The sequence below is a fragment of the Anastrepha obliqua genome, chromosome 2 (assembly GCF_027943255.1).
Source record: "Anastrepha obliqua isolate idAnaObli1 chromosome 2, idAnaObli1_1.0, whole genome shotgun sequence".
Classification (NCBI taxonomy): domain Eukaryota; kingdom Metazoa; phylum Arthropoda; class Insecta; order Diptera; family Tephritidae; genus Anastrepha; species Anastrepha obliqua.
Window position 1 is genome coordinate 12,894,016 of NC_072893.1, and position 11,877 is coordinate 12,905,892.

At 41.2% G+C, this 11,877-nt stretch overlaps 1 protein-coding gene across 1 annotated transcript in view; it reads left to right on the forward strand.

The window, feature by feature from the left end:
• LOC129237092 (pituitary homeobox 1-like) overlaps positions 1-11,291 on the forward strand; it is a 33,300-nt gene extending 22,009 nt beyond the window's left edge. Inside the window, exons 2-3 of the mRNA XM_054871509.1 lie at positions 10,319-10,692; positions 10,839-11,291. Of these exons, the coding sequence (XP_054727484.1) occupies positions 10,319-10,692; positions 10,839-11,291 (827 nt within the window). The remainder of the gene's footprint in view (positions 1-10,318; positions 10,693-10,838) is intronic.
• Positions 11,292-11,877: the final 586 nt, after the last annotated feature.

Sequence of the window (11,877 nt, forward strand, 5' to 3'; positions counted from 1 at the left end):
TCGTCGAATGTAAGAATGTGGACACCCACGGCTCTACGAAGATAATGCTTGGCTTGCTTCACCGCACTCTCCCACAGGCCACCGAAATGTGGTGATCTTGGAGGGATGAACTTCCATTCGACGCCGTCTGTGCAGCATGCCTCCTGAACACTATCCGCATGCTGTTGCGACGTGTGTTGATGGAGGAGTTCTCTTAGCTCGCGGTTTGCGCCGACGAAATTTGTGGCATTATCTGAATATATGATGCGACATTTGCCACGCCGAGCCATAAAGCGTCTCAGAGCAGCTATGAATGCGTCTGTCGTTAGATCAGGTACTAATTCAAGGTGAACTCCTTTGGTGCTGAAACATATAAAAATAGCAATGTACACCTTGACAGGAGGTCTACCTCGTATTCGCTGTGTGATAAGCAATGGACCGCAATAGTCCACTCCGGTTTTCTCAAATGGCGGAGATGGAACTACCCTGTCGCGTGGTAGATCACCCATTAATTGCTTTGATAAAATGGGACGAAACCGGTAGCAAACTATACATTTGTGTAATACACGCTTGATAGTGTTTCTGGCGTTGACGATCCAAAATTTTTCACGAATGATGGTGAGCAGCGTTTGGCAACCTGCGTGAAGATGTTGTTGATGCAAATGCATGATAAGTGTGTGAACAAAAGGATGCGATTTTGGCAATACGATAGGATGTTTTTCATTGAAAGTGAGTGAAGAATTTTTTAGGCGACCTCCAACTCTGATGATTCCATTGCATAGGAATGGTGATAGTTGCGATAACGGCGAATTCCGATGAACGAGGCGGTCTGTCTGAAGCTTGGATAATTCATCGAAGAATTTGTTGCTTTGGACGATGCGACAAATGATGAGAAGAGCATCGTTTATTTCCGATGCGGTGATGCTATCTTGGTTGGTACGAATTCCACGCGATGCATCTGCAAAGCGTCGCACATAACACATTATTCGAAGAAGTTTATTGTAACTCGTGACAAATTTATGTTCGCTGATGATATCTGTTGTTGGATTTGTTAGCAAAACGGTATTTTGTCGACGCTGCTCTGGTATATTATTGTCGTTGATGGCATTGCATGATGGTAGTGGCCAGTGTTGAGCGTCCTGAGTAAGAAAATGCGGGCCATGAAACCAAAGGCTGTTTTCGATGAGTTTGTCAGCTTTTGTTCCACGTGAGAGTATGTCAGCAGGATTTAATTCGCTGGGGACGTGGTGCCAGTGATAGTGTTGAGTGAGCAATTGTATTTTGGTTACTCTATTGCTGACAAAAGTTGTCCATCTTGATGGTTCTCCCTTTATCCAGGCCAACGTAATCATTGAATCGGTCCAGCAGTGAACGTTCCCAGGGTTGTGGTGGATTTTCTTACACACGAACTCAAGCAACTCTGCCAGAAGCACTGCAGCGCTGAGTTCTAGTCGAGGCAGACTTACTTCTTTCGTAGGAGCAACACGAGATTTCGCACAGAGTAGTGCCGATGTTGAGTTGGATACCACGTATATGGTGGCACCGTATGCCCTTGTACTGGCGTCTGCAAATGCGTGTATAGTAGAGTTGTAATCACATGCTACTAACCTGTCCACTCGAAGATTTTCAACAAGCGGGAGTTTGGTGCAAAATGACTCCCATTGTGTATAAATAGACGGAGGTACACTTTCGTCCCAATTCAGCCGAAGCTTCCACAACTGCTGCAACAAAATTTTACAGGTGACCATAAGCGGATTGAGCAAACCCAACGGATCGAAGAATCTAGCGATATGTGAGAGGATGATACGCTTGCTAACTTTCGATGATACCGGTGGTTGTGTGTAACTGAAGAGAAAGCTATCCAAAGATGGTGACCATTTCAAGCCCAATGCTTTAACATAGCCTACGTCTTCAACTTGGATAATGTCTTCACGATCCGCTGCGGCTACGTCGGCGATAATGCTTGGGTCATTTGTTGCAAACTTTCTCAGTGGAAATCCACCTTTGTTTAACACTTCGTTGACTTGCTGCTTAATTTCGATAACATCTTCAATTGTAGGTGCGCCGGTCATGAGATTGTCAACATAAAAGTCGTTGGCAATAACTGATGCGCCGATTGGATGTGATGTCATGTGATCACGTGCGAGTTGCTGCAGACACTTTATGGCTAAGTACGGTGCACACGCCGTACCATACGTAACAGTTTGCAGCTTATATGTCTTAATTCGATCTGTTATCTCATCTCGCCACAATATGCATTGCCAATTGGTGTCCTCCTTGTCTACTATGATTTGGCGATACATCTTGGTGATGTCCGCCATTAGCACGAAGGCATGCTGCCTGAATCTGATGAGAATTGAAACAAGATCATCTTGTATGGTAGGGCCTACACGAAGAATATCGTTCAAAGATTTGCCATTTGATGTTCGGCATGACGCATCGAACACCACACGAAGCTTCGTCGTGCTGCTGTCCAGTTTCATGACTGCGTGGTGCGGTATGTAGTTTAAACATGCATCTGGAAAGGGGACGTGGATCATGTGGTGTAGTGCGATGTATTCCTTCATGAACGAATTATAGTCCCTTTCAAGGCATCTGTTGTGGCGAAGTTTATTTTCGATGGCCAGAAGTCGTTTCAGTGCTATGTCATAAGAAGTACCCAAAGACTGAGGTGGTTCCTTAAACGGCAGGCGTACGATGAATTTGTTGGTAGTGGGACATCTTTTTGTAGTATCTTCGAAGTATTTTTCGCATTCTCTTTCATCAATGGTTAGGTTAGATTGTGTTTGGTCCGGATAATGTTCGATGTGCCAAAATTTTTCCAAAATTTGATCAAGGGACGGCTCTAGTATTGGTGCCGACGTATTAGCTGCGTTGGCTGCAAGTAGTGATGACCGTGAATTCGATAACATGCAGTCAGTCGCGATAGATGTAGTGTATGATGAAACCAACGTAGCTGACGATAACAGTGGGTGGTTTGTAACGGCTCCGGCTACCACCCACCCAACTTTAGTTTTTTGAAGGACTGGCTTATTCTCGCCTAAGCTGATCTGTCCAACCAACAGTAAATCGTAAAACATGCTTGCTCCTATCAGCAAATCCACTGGACATGGTGTGTTGAATGTTTTGTCGGCCAAGGTGATATTATTTGGGATATTCCATTCTGATGTGTTCAACGGTGTGCGTGGTTGGGACGGGGTTATTGTGTTCATGATAACCGCATCCATTGTTGACGAATAAGCTGTATGTTGAGAGCGCATCTCTACCTTGCATAAGAATTGAGACCTAGCTCCGCACAAACCTATTCCACTGATTTCTAACGGAACCTTTTCCCGTTTCAAATGAAGCAGTTGAGCCATGCGTTCGGTAATGAAGTGCAGTTGTGAGGCGGAGTCGAGAAGTGCACGTGCGAGTACTAACGCACCCGAAGAACTACGAAGCTGAACAATAGCTGTAGCCAGTAATACTTCTTGGCTACCGTTACATACCTGAAGTGCTGTTGGGGCCGACGTTGAACGCATGTTAGTTGATGGTGGTGTCAACGATGATGTCGATGATTGCTCGTTGGCCGCACCTGTAGAATTTCTGTGCAACAGCGTGTGATGACTCACCCGACATATTTGACATCTATGCGTCGATGGGCACTGTTTGGAAGTGTGATTTTGGCCCAAGCAATTTAAGCACAGATTCTTCTTTTTTACGACGTCATAGCGCTGGAAAGGTGATAGTTTCATAAATGGCGAACATTTGAAGGCGTTGTGAAAAACTGGTTGATCGCACAAGGAGCAGTTCTGCTGTTTGGTGGCGATGAATGCTAGCTGTTTTGATTGTGGTTGATGCTTTGGCATTGAAGATGACGATGGTGATGAGTTGGCATGTTTCTGATGCGACGTCTTGGTGGACCCTGCGGTGGCGTCAATGATATCGATGAGTTGGCAGCGCCGCTCAAGGAATGCGGCGAGGTCATCCCATGTTGGTAGCTGGATTGCCGTTGATGATGATTCCCTGTCCCACCTTGCTGCTATCTCCTCTTCCCACTTCAGCTGTGTCTCTTGGTCTAGCTTTGACACAACTAGATGAAGCAACAGGCTGTTTCCAATTTGTTCTGGTGTTGTCATTGACTGTAATGCTCGTATATTTGCATTAATGACGTCAACGAAGTCGCGAAGAGCTTTAACGCTTGGGGTGGCGACGCGCTGAATCTCGAAAATATGGTGCAAATGTGACTGGTAAATGTATCTTTTGTGGTCGTAGCGAGCTTGAAGTAGTTCCATTGCCCTTTTGTAATTCAAGCTGGTAACTTCCAACGATTGAACCAGGCTCGCAGCACCTCCTGTTAGACTCGAACGCAAGTATTGAAACTTTTCGACATCTGACAGTGCTGGGTTTTTGTCCACCATCACGGAGAACATACTACGAAAATCGAGCCATTCTCGATGTGATCCGTCGAAGGATGGCAGCTGCAATTTGGGCAAATTGAACTGCGTCCGCGATGATGGCACTGACTGTTGGGCAACTGTACTGCTTAACGGCAGTTCTTCGGCACACGTCCGCAATAAGGCGAGTCTCTCTGCATATGCCGCCTTGACTTCACAGTACGTATCATCCACCACGGAGCGAATGTCACCTTCAAATTGGGTTTCGTCTAAAAATTCTATTTCCGACTGCAGTTCATCCAGGGCCTTGTAGTGACGCTCTAACAGGGCTAGCCTTGCCTCTACATCCTTGAGCGAAAGTTCGTCCAGATGAATTGTGTTAGGTTTTAACAAATTTAGCCGAGTGATTAGCGACTGTCGTTGTTTTATTTTTACGCGAACTATTGTAGAATTTTCTTCGCGTTGCAGAGGACTTTGCACCTCTACAATGTCATGATCGCTTTCTATCATTATGCCGTAAAATTAAACGAAAAATATACGATGATTATAATTTATGAAATTAAATCCGGCTCGAAGGACCAATTTTATGGTGGAGCTAGAAGCGTTTTTCTAGAATAATTATTAAACTTTATTTCAATTTATTTGCAAATTGTCTAATGTTACAATCGAATGTATTTAAAGCGCGGTCAAGCAAAGAAATGAGTCCGGTGTGTCGAGCAGTCAATCGAGCAATGAATAGTCTTAAAAATCTTTTAGCAGTAGGTAGTCGATGACGAAGAATGGTGGGTGACGAAGACGAAAAAGAAAACGGTGATGTGTGGTGGTGTGATTTGCGCTGCAGCTGCTACGAGTGGTGGCGTGATGTTTGTCGTGCCGAAATTACGTTTTTTATGCACGCACTTTTGTATTGGCTCTCGATTAGCGGGACATCTAATCGAACGATGAAAACTGACCTACCGCTAAGTGCACTGCTATGGTTGCGTTGTCCCAGTGGTAATTTTCTGTTGCGTTATCCCAGTAGGGATTTCTGTATTTCAACAGGCGGTATGTAAGATACAATTAAGTATAAAGAGCCATATCGAGATGATCCCTTTATACAAACACACAATTGATCAAGAATGGGATCCTCGTTTAAAAGCGAGATATGGGATGCTTGTAGCTTACGTTGAACTGCAATGAGAACTCCACCCCCTAAAGAGCAACCCGTACTTTCTACATTTCGGTCTTTACGAAAAACACTATATAAGTTTGAGTCGAAGTATTCTTCCTCAAAAAAGTTAGCATTGAGCCAGGTTTCAACAAAAATGATGACGTCAACACGTTACACGTATTGTGTAAAAACGATCGTAGTCAAAGCATGATGAAATAGTTCAAACGGTGATCAAACCAAGACTAACGGCTTGGAAGGTTCTACTGTGTATTTACTGTGTGGAAAGGAATAATTTCTTAAGAGTTGCTTCCGTATGGCCAAACATTAAATTTAGATCTCTACTGTCAACAACTGGACCGCTTGAAGCAAGCGATTGACAAGAAACGTCCAGAATCGACCAACAGAATAGATGTTGTGTTCCATCAGGACAACGCAAGGCCACACACTTCTGTAGTGACTCACCAAAAACTCCGGGAGCTTGGTTAAGAAGTTTTAATGCATCCGCTTAATAGTCCGGACTTGGCACCATTTTTTTTCTCGGTTACCATCTTTTCATCGAATAAGAAATTGGTATCAAGAGAAGAATGTGAAAATCGATTACTCGAGTTTTTCGCTAATAAGGACGAAGACTTCTGTGAGAGAGGCGTTATGAAGCTACCTTTCAAATCTAAATATGTGAATATGCATAAGTACATAGATACACTAATATAAAGTAGGGCAAGGTGCAATCCGAAAATTGGCACTCAGTTTCAGATTTACTTCTACAAAGTTAACATCAAATTAAACTAACATAGAAACAAGCAACATATTATTATGTATGTACGATTATATGCAGACACACACACACACACATACCTTGAAATGCTTCTAGGAAAATCAATTAGCTGATGGGCTCGAAATAGAGTCAACACGACGATTTTATGCATTTCATGTATGTTTACATGCTTGTACGTGTTTGTATGTATGTATTTGTGAACTCTCTCAACCGTCAGCTATTTATTGATGCATTAAACGTTTGGCGAACATACAAACATATTTCAGCAAATGCCAACACTAAATCATCATTTTACGAGATTTTAATTCGATTACAAAATAATGCCTTGTCTTTCAGCGATTTCAGCTAATGGCATACAAAGTATCGCAAAGTGGGGACAAAGTGAAAGGCATTTCTGTTTAAATTTTTATGAGCGCCAGAAGCAAAAAGAAAAAACAAAAACAAAAACACAAAAGAAAGTATTAAAGGAAGAAATTTAATAGGAATCCATGAAAAGTGTTGTTTAAAAGTAGTATTTAAGGATGTGTGAGTGTTTGGCTTGTCTGCAGCCTACCGGCTGCCGTCTTCTGTCTCCTGTCAGCTGACAAAAGGTGTCAACTAAGCAATAACATCAATTGTGTTATTTGCGTTAGTAGTAGTAAGCACAGTTGACCATTTTGTTGTTGCCTGCGAGGTTGTAAATATGATGTGCAACAATACGAACAAAATTTAATGATCCACCACAGCGGCACAATGAAATTGCGGCACATAAAATCAGATTTGATGGCTCCTCCCTCCGGCGCTATTGACACCCGGTAAATGCTGACGCGTCGTAAAAATGTTCAGGCTCCGGGAACTATGCTATGTTATGTTTGTGTGTGTGTGTGAGTGAATACATAGGCAAGTATGTGGTCATTTGGTCCCTAATATGCAATTTGAGCTTTAATTTGGAATCTTCTCGCATTTCGTGGAATTGATTTAATGTTTGCTTGGGAATTGTGTTATTGCCTTGTTAAATGTCAACTAAGAGCGCCTTAAAGTTATTGAAGTGTTACGCGTGTAGGCGCATCTGTATATTTGTAGGAAATAAATTTAATATTCGGAAACGCATTAAATAAAAGGCCACTTTCTGCTATAGAGTACCACTAGAAATTCTCGAGTATGTGAATAATGAGATTTAGAAGCGAAAATATTCAGTGGAAAATACTGCCCATTATTCGTTTTTATTTTATGCGTTATTAAGAATATTTCATATTTTCTGCGAAGAGCAAAAAAAAAAAAATAGTTTTTAAAAAAATCTTTAAAATTTAATGTCTCGAAAACGATTAAGCTTTGGACATCATCAGCAGAAATGGCTAAACTTATGTTCTGCGAAGAGCAAAAAAAAATATATACATTTTTTTTAAATAATATTTTTAAGTATCTAGGCGGACTTTACCGTTAATGCTGTTTTATTTGAAATATGACAGTGTAAAATAAAAACAGCAATAACGTATTCAATGAGAACACAGTAGTATTGGTAATGGTTGCACGAGTTAGACTAAGGCCTTTGTGCACTGCGACCAGGTTGATCTATTGTGCGCCCCTAACTACTTAACTAAAGGTTGGTTAAATTTCAAGGGCCGATGTTGAATGTGAACCACACATAAACGTCAAGCTTTTTTTTAATTTCATTTAACACTTTTCAATTTCAGGCTAACTCAATTCGAACCCCGGAAAGATACACAATCGAGCAACGCGTTAAAGTTATTCAGGCTTATTATGAAAACGGGCGTTTAAATCAAAATACATATCGCGTACATAGTGTGGTTGAAGAGCCGTCCACCTCAACTCGTCGTCGTGCCATCTGCCAAGCATGTGGAGAGGAGGATGAGATGGCGGACTACTTTCTGTGCGTCTGCCCCGCTTTAGCTCGAATCAGGCTTGAGGTCTTTGACACTGATGTGTTATGAAGCTACCACCTTGACTCCTTGGCACCACAGGATTTACTCAGATTATTTCGGAGATCGGGTAGATTTAAAGAAAATTAAACAGGGAACCCATTGACCATTAAGCCATTCAACTTTGGCAGATCGAATTTTTGAACGGATTTCATTTTGCAGAATACGATAAGCATCATTGTTTCGGTTTTTTAATTTACGTCGCTCGTCCATGAGATGTAGAATTTCTTTTGTCATCCAGCCGTTTTTTGCTTGCCTTTTAAATTTGCCTAGTATCCTTCTCGTCAGTGAGTTCAAATTTTCTTCAACATTTTGTGCCGGTGCGACGAGTAAAGCGTGTAGTTTCGTATTAATAATTGATGTTAATTTATTTTTATTATCTGCGACTTTGAGTTTTTCGATATCTGGCTTTGGATTTCTGATTATATATATGATATATATGATTTTATATAATAAGATAATTTATTTGATTTCTTATAATGTTTTGGCTATTATCCATGGGAGATTTCCAAGTATAAAGTCTTCGGGGTGGGAGACAGAAGCATGTGTTTGAAATATTCATCTGATGTTTTTGGCAGAACTCTATCAGCCTGTCACCTCTGTCATTCCGTTCTCCCAATCCAAATTTTCCCACAATTTCATCTACTTTTCCTTGTCCTACTTTAGCATTAAAATCTCCTTGTATGATATTAATTTCATGAGGTTTTGTATATTTTAACAATTCTTCAATTTCCTCATACAATTTTTCAATTTTTTCTTCACTCTTATCGGCCGTATTATAGCCTGAATTATGTTAATATTAAGCGGTTTGGCACTGATTTTTAGTAGGAGCGTTCTATCAGATTTTGGAATCCATCCAATTACACAATTAGCAATATCTTTGTTAACTATTATTCCTACTCCATTTCTATGGTATTTGTTTTGATTTTCTGAGTAATAAACGGTTGTGTTATTCGTTTCGTTTGGTGCCCACCACGTCTCAGATATGCCCAAAATGTCAATGTTTAATCTCTTCATTTCTTGTATAGTGTTCGTCAGCTTTCCTGCTTCATATAGGCTACGCACATTCCCCGTACCTACTTTTAATTTATGTTCGTCTTTGTTTTACCTCCGGGGATTCTTAGCACCCTCTTTGTGCCGGAGACTGAGGGCCTTATAGCATTAGCACTTTTATTCATGATTTTCAAGAAAAGGATACTTCAGTGGTTTTCCATTGCCTTCTGAAGTTCTCCTTCTTATTTATTCAACCGCTCCTCCTGGAGATCAGACGTTGTTTACAGCCGCCCAATATGGGTCAGACGCTGATTTCATTATTAGGCGCAAACTATAAAAGACAGCCCTCCTATTATTACACCATGAATTTTTGCATTTTTTGTAAAAGAGTTTGTTCCTGCGGCAAGTACTTTTACCAAGCAATAATTTAATAGCTAAAAATATTATTTTGAAGAAACTATTTTTACTTAATCTGGTAATGGAGCTCACACGATTAGGCTTATAATTTTCAATTTTAATGAAAACATTAAAAATCTGTTCCGTTTAATCCGTAAAATATCTTTCAAAAGCGATGCTTCCGGCTTCTAAAGTTACAATGGCCATGTTGAGGAACATGTCCTGTGAGGTTTAATTTGGCGAATCATTTCCGGCATATTGGCTTCGAAAATTTGGCGTCAGTACCTTCGTCACTTTCCAGTGGCGGATTGCTGTGATGTATCAGAAATTTTAGGGCATGGTTAACTTACGCGTTTAGCAAACGAAACAAATCAATTTAACGATAAGTGATTTTTTTAGACTTTTTTCCTTTGGGACCATCTTAGTTTGCAGTTCTATACAAATAAACTTGTCAATATAACGAATGCCATACAGCAAGACATATTACGAAAATCATGGAAAATTGGCCTCATGAATCCCTGCCAGCAAGTAAAGATGAGGCAGATCTTTGAGTAGCCACGAAATGCCACGAAATGTTTTTTTTTTTTCAAATAAAAACTAAAGATCGACCAACCCCTTTAAACGACTCTATTCTTGTATATTTGCACTTTAAATTTCAATTTCAATTTACCATCTACAGCCACTATAAAATATTAATAATTCCTTTCCACTTTCATCCATTCCTTTCCAGATGACAGTTTTCGTAGCAGCAGCGACGATTATCCGGACGCGTCCAGCTTAATGGGCACGCCACACACTCACCATCCACAGCAGCAGCATTTACAACAACACCATACCCAACACCTGCAGAGCCACTCCTCACACATGTTGCCACATCATAACCAACCACAGCAAATTCACTCGCAACATTCACAGCATCCTGCAACAGCGACGGCACCATCGGCCACGCAACAACTTTCACGCAAGCCGCGTCGTAATCGCACCACATTCACCTCTGGCCAATTGACTGCTTTGGAAAAGGTTTTCGAACGCACCCACTATCCGGACGCATTTGTGCGCGAAGAGCTGGCCACCAAAGTGGGACTGAGTGAGGCACGTGTACAGGTATGTGTGTGTGTGTTGCCCAAGAGAAAAAATCCCAAATAAAATTTTAATATTTCTGCATGCAATGAATGCAATTCATTTCTCAAAATCCTCTCCACTTCAACTTTATGCTACCCTTTTATTCGTTTTTTTTTTTTTTGCCACAGGTTTGGTTTCAAAATAGACGCGCGAAATTTCGTCGCAATGAACGCAGCTCAACGAGTGGCCGCTCGATATTGGCGGGCACACCTCAGCCGGTGCCACCCATCAGCGTCACGCACAAATTCGATAAAGGCATTTCCGGTAGTTGCAGTGCTGGTGGATTTTTCCATCAACAAATTGAAGATGCGGCCGCAGCAGCCGCCGCTTACACGCTGAGCTTCCCCACACTTGGCATGTACTCGTCCGCAGCGGTGGCCGCGGCTGCTGCAAAAAATTATGCAAATTCCTATGGTGCCTTTGGTAGTGCAACATCGGTGGCATCCACTGCGAGTGGTCTCAATGGTGGTGGTGGTGGCGGCTTCTTTGGCTCTTCGAATTATTGTGCGCCTGCGACTGGCTATCAACACAGCTATGCACCGTTAAGGTATAAGGCGGCGCAGGGCTTTTCGGCGTTATAAGCGACTGCTGAGTGGAGGGTGGAGAGTGAAGCGTATAAGTGAATATAAAGTACAAGTTAGTTAAATTTTCAATAATCTACTAAGAGGATTTCGTTCAATAAAATATTTATTTAATCAAATTTACTTGGCGGCCGTACACTAAAAGAGCAAAAATTTGAGGTGCAACGAATGCAAAATCACGAAATATTTGATTTCAGTGTTGATTCCTGTCAATGAGAAATCAATTGATAGGGAGATGATGGTAAAATTACTTTGGATTAATATACAGGTTGGTACGAAAGTATTTGAAGATTTAGTCGAAAGTGGAAATTCTCCAATGCGCAAAAATTTTAAGTTCTACAAATTGCCTTCAACAAAAAAATTTCAAACTGATGTGGTAAATTGGGATTATTTTTAAATGGAGTGCAGTAAAAATGTCGAAATATGGAGTGGTAAAAATACTAATGCCGAGAATGCGTCTTCTACATTTACTTATGGCGCTAGCACTCGAATAGTAAGACATGCCAGATCTCTTAACCGGGGATGCACAGATGATTTTTTAACGCTTATTTTTGACCAATAAAGAAAAATCAGTTTTTAGCCTTTA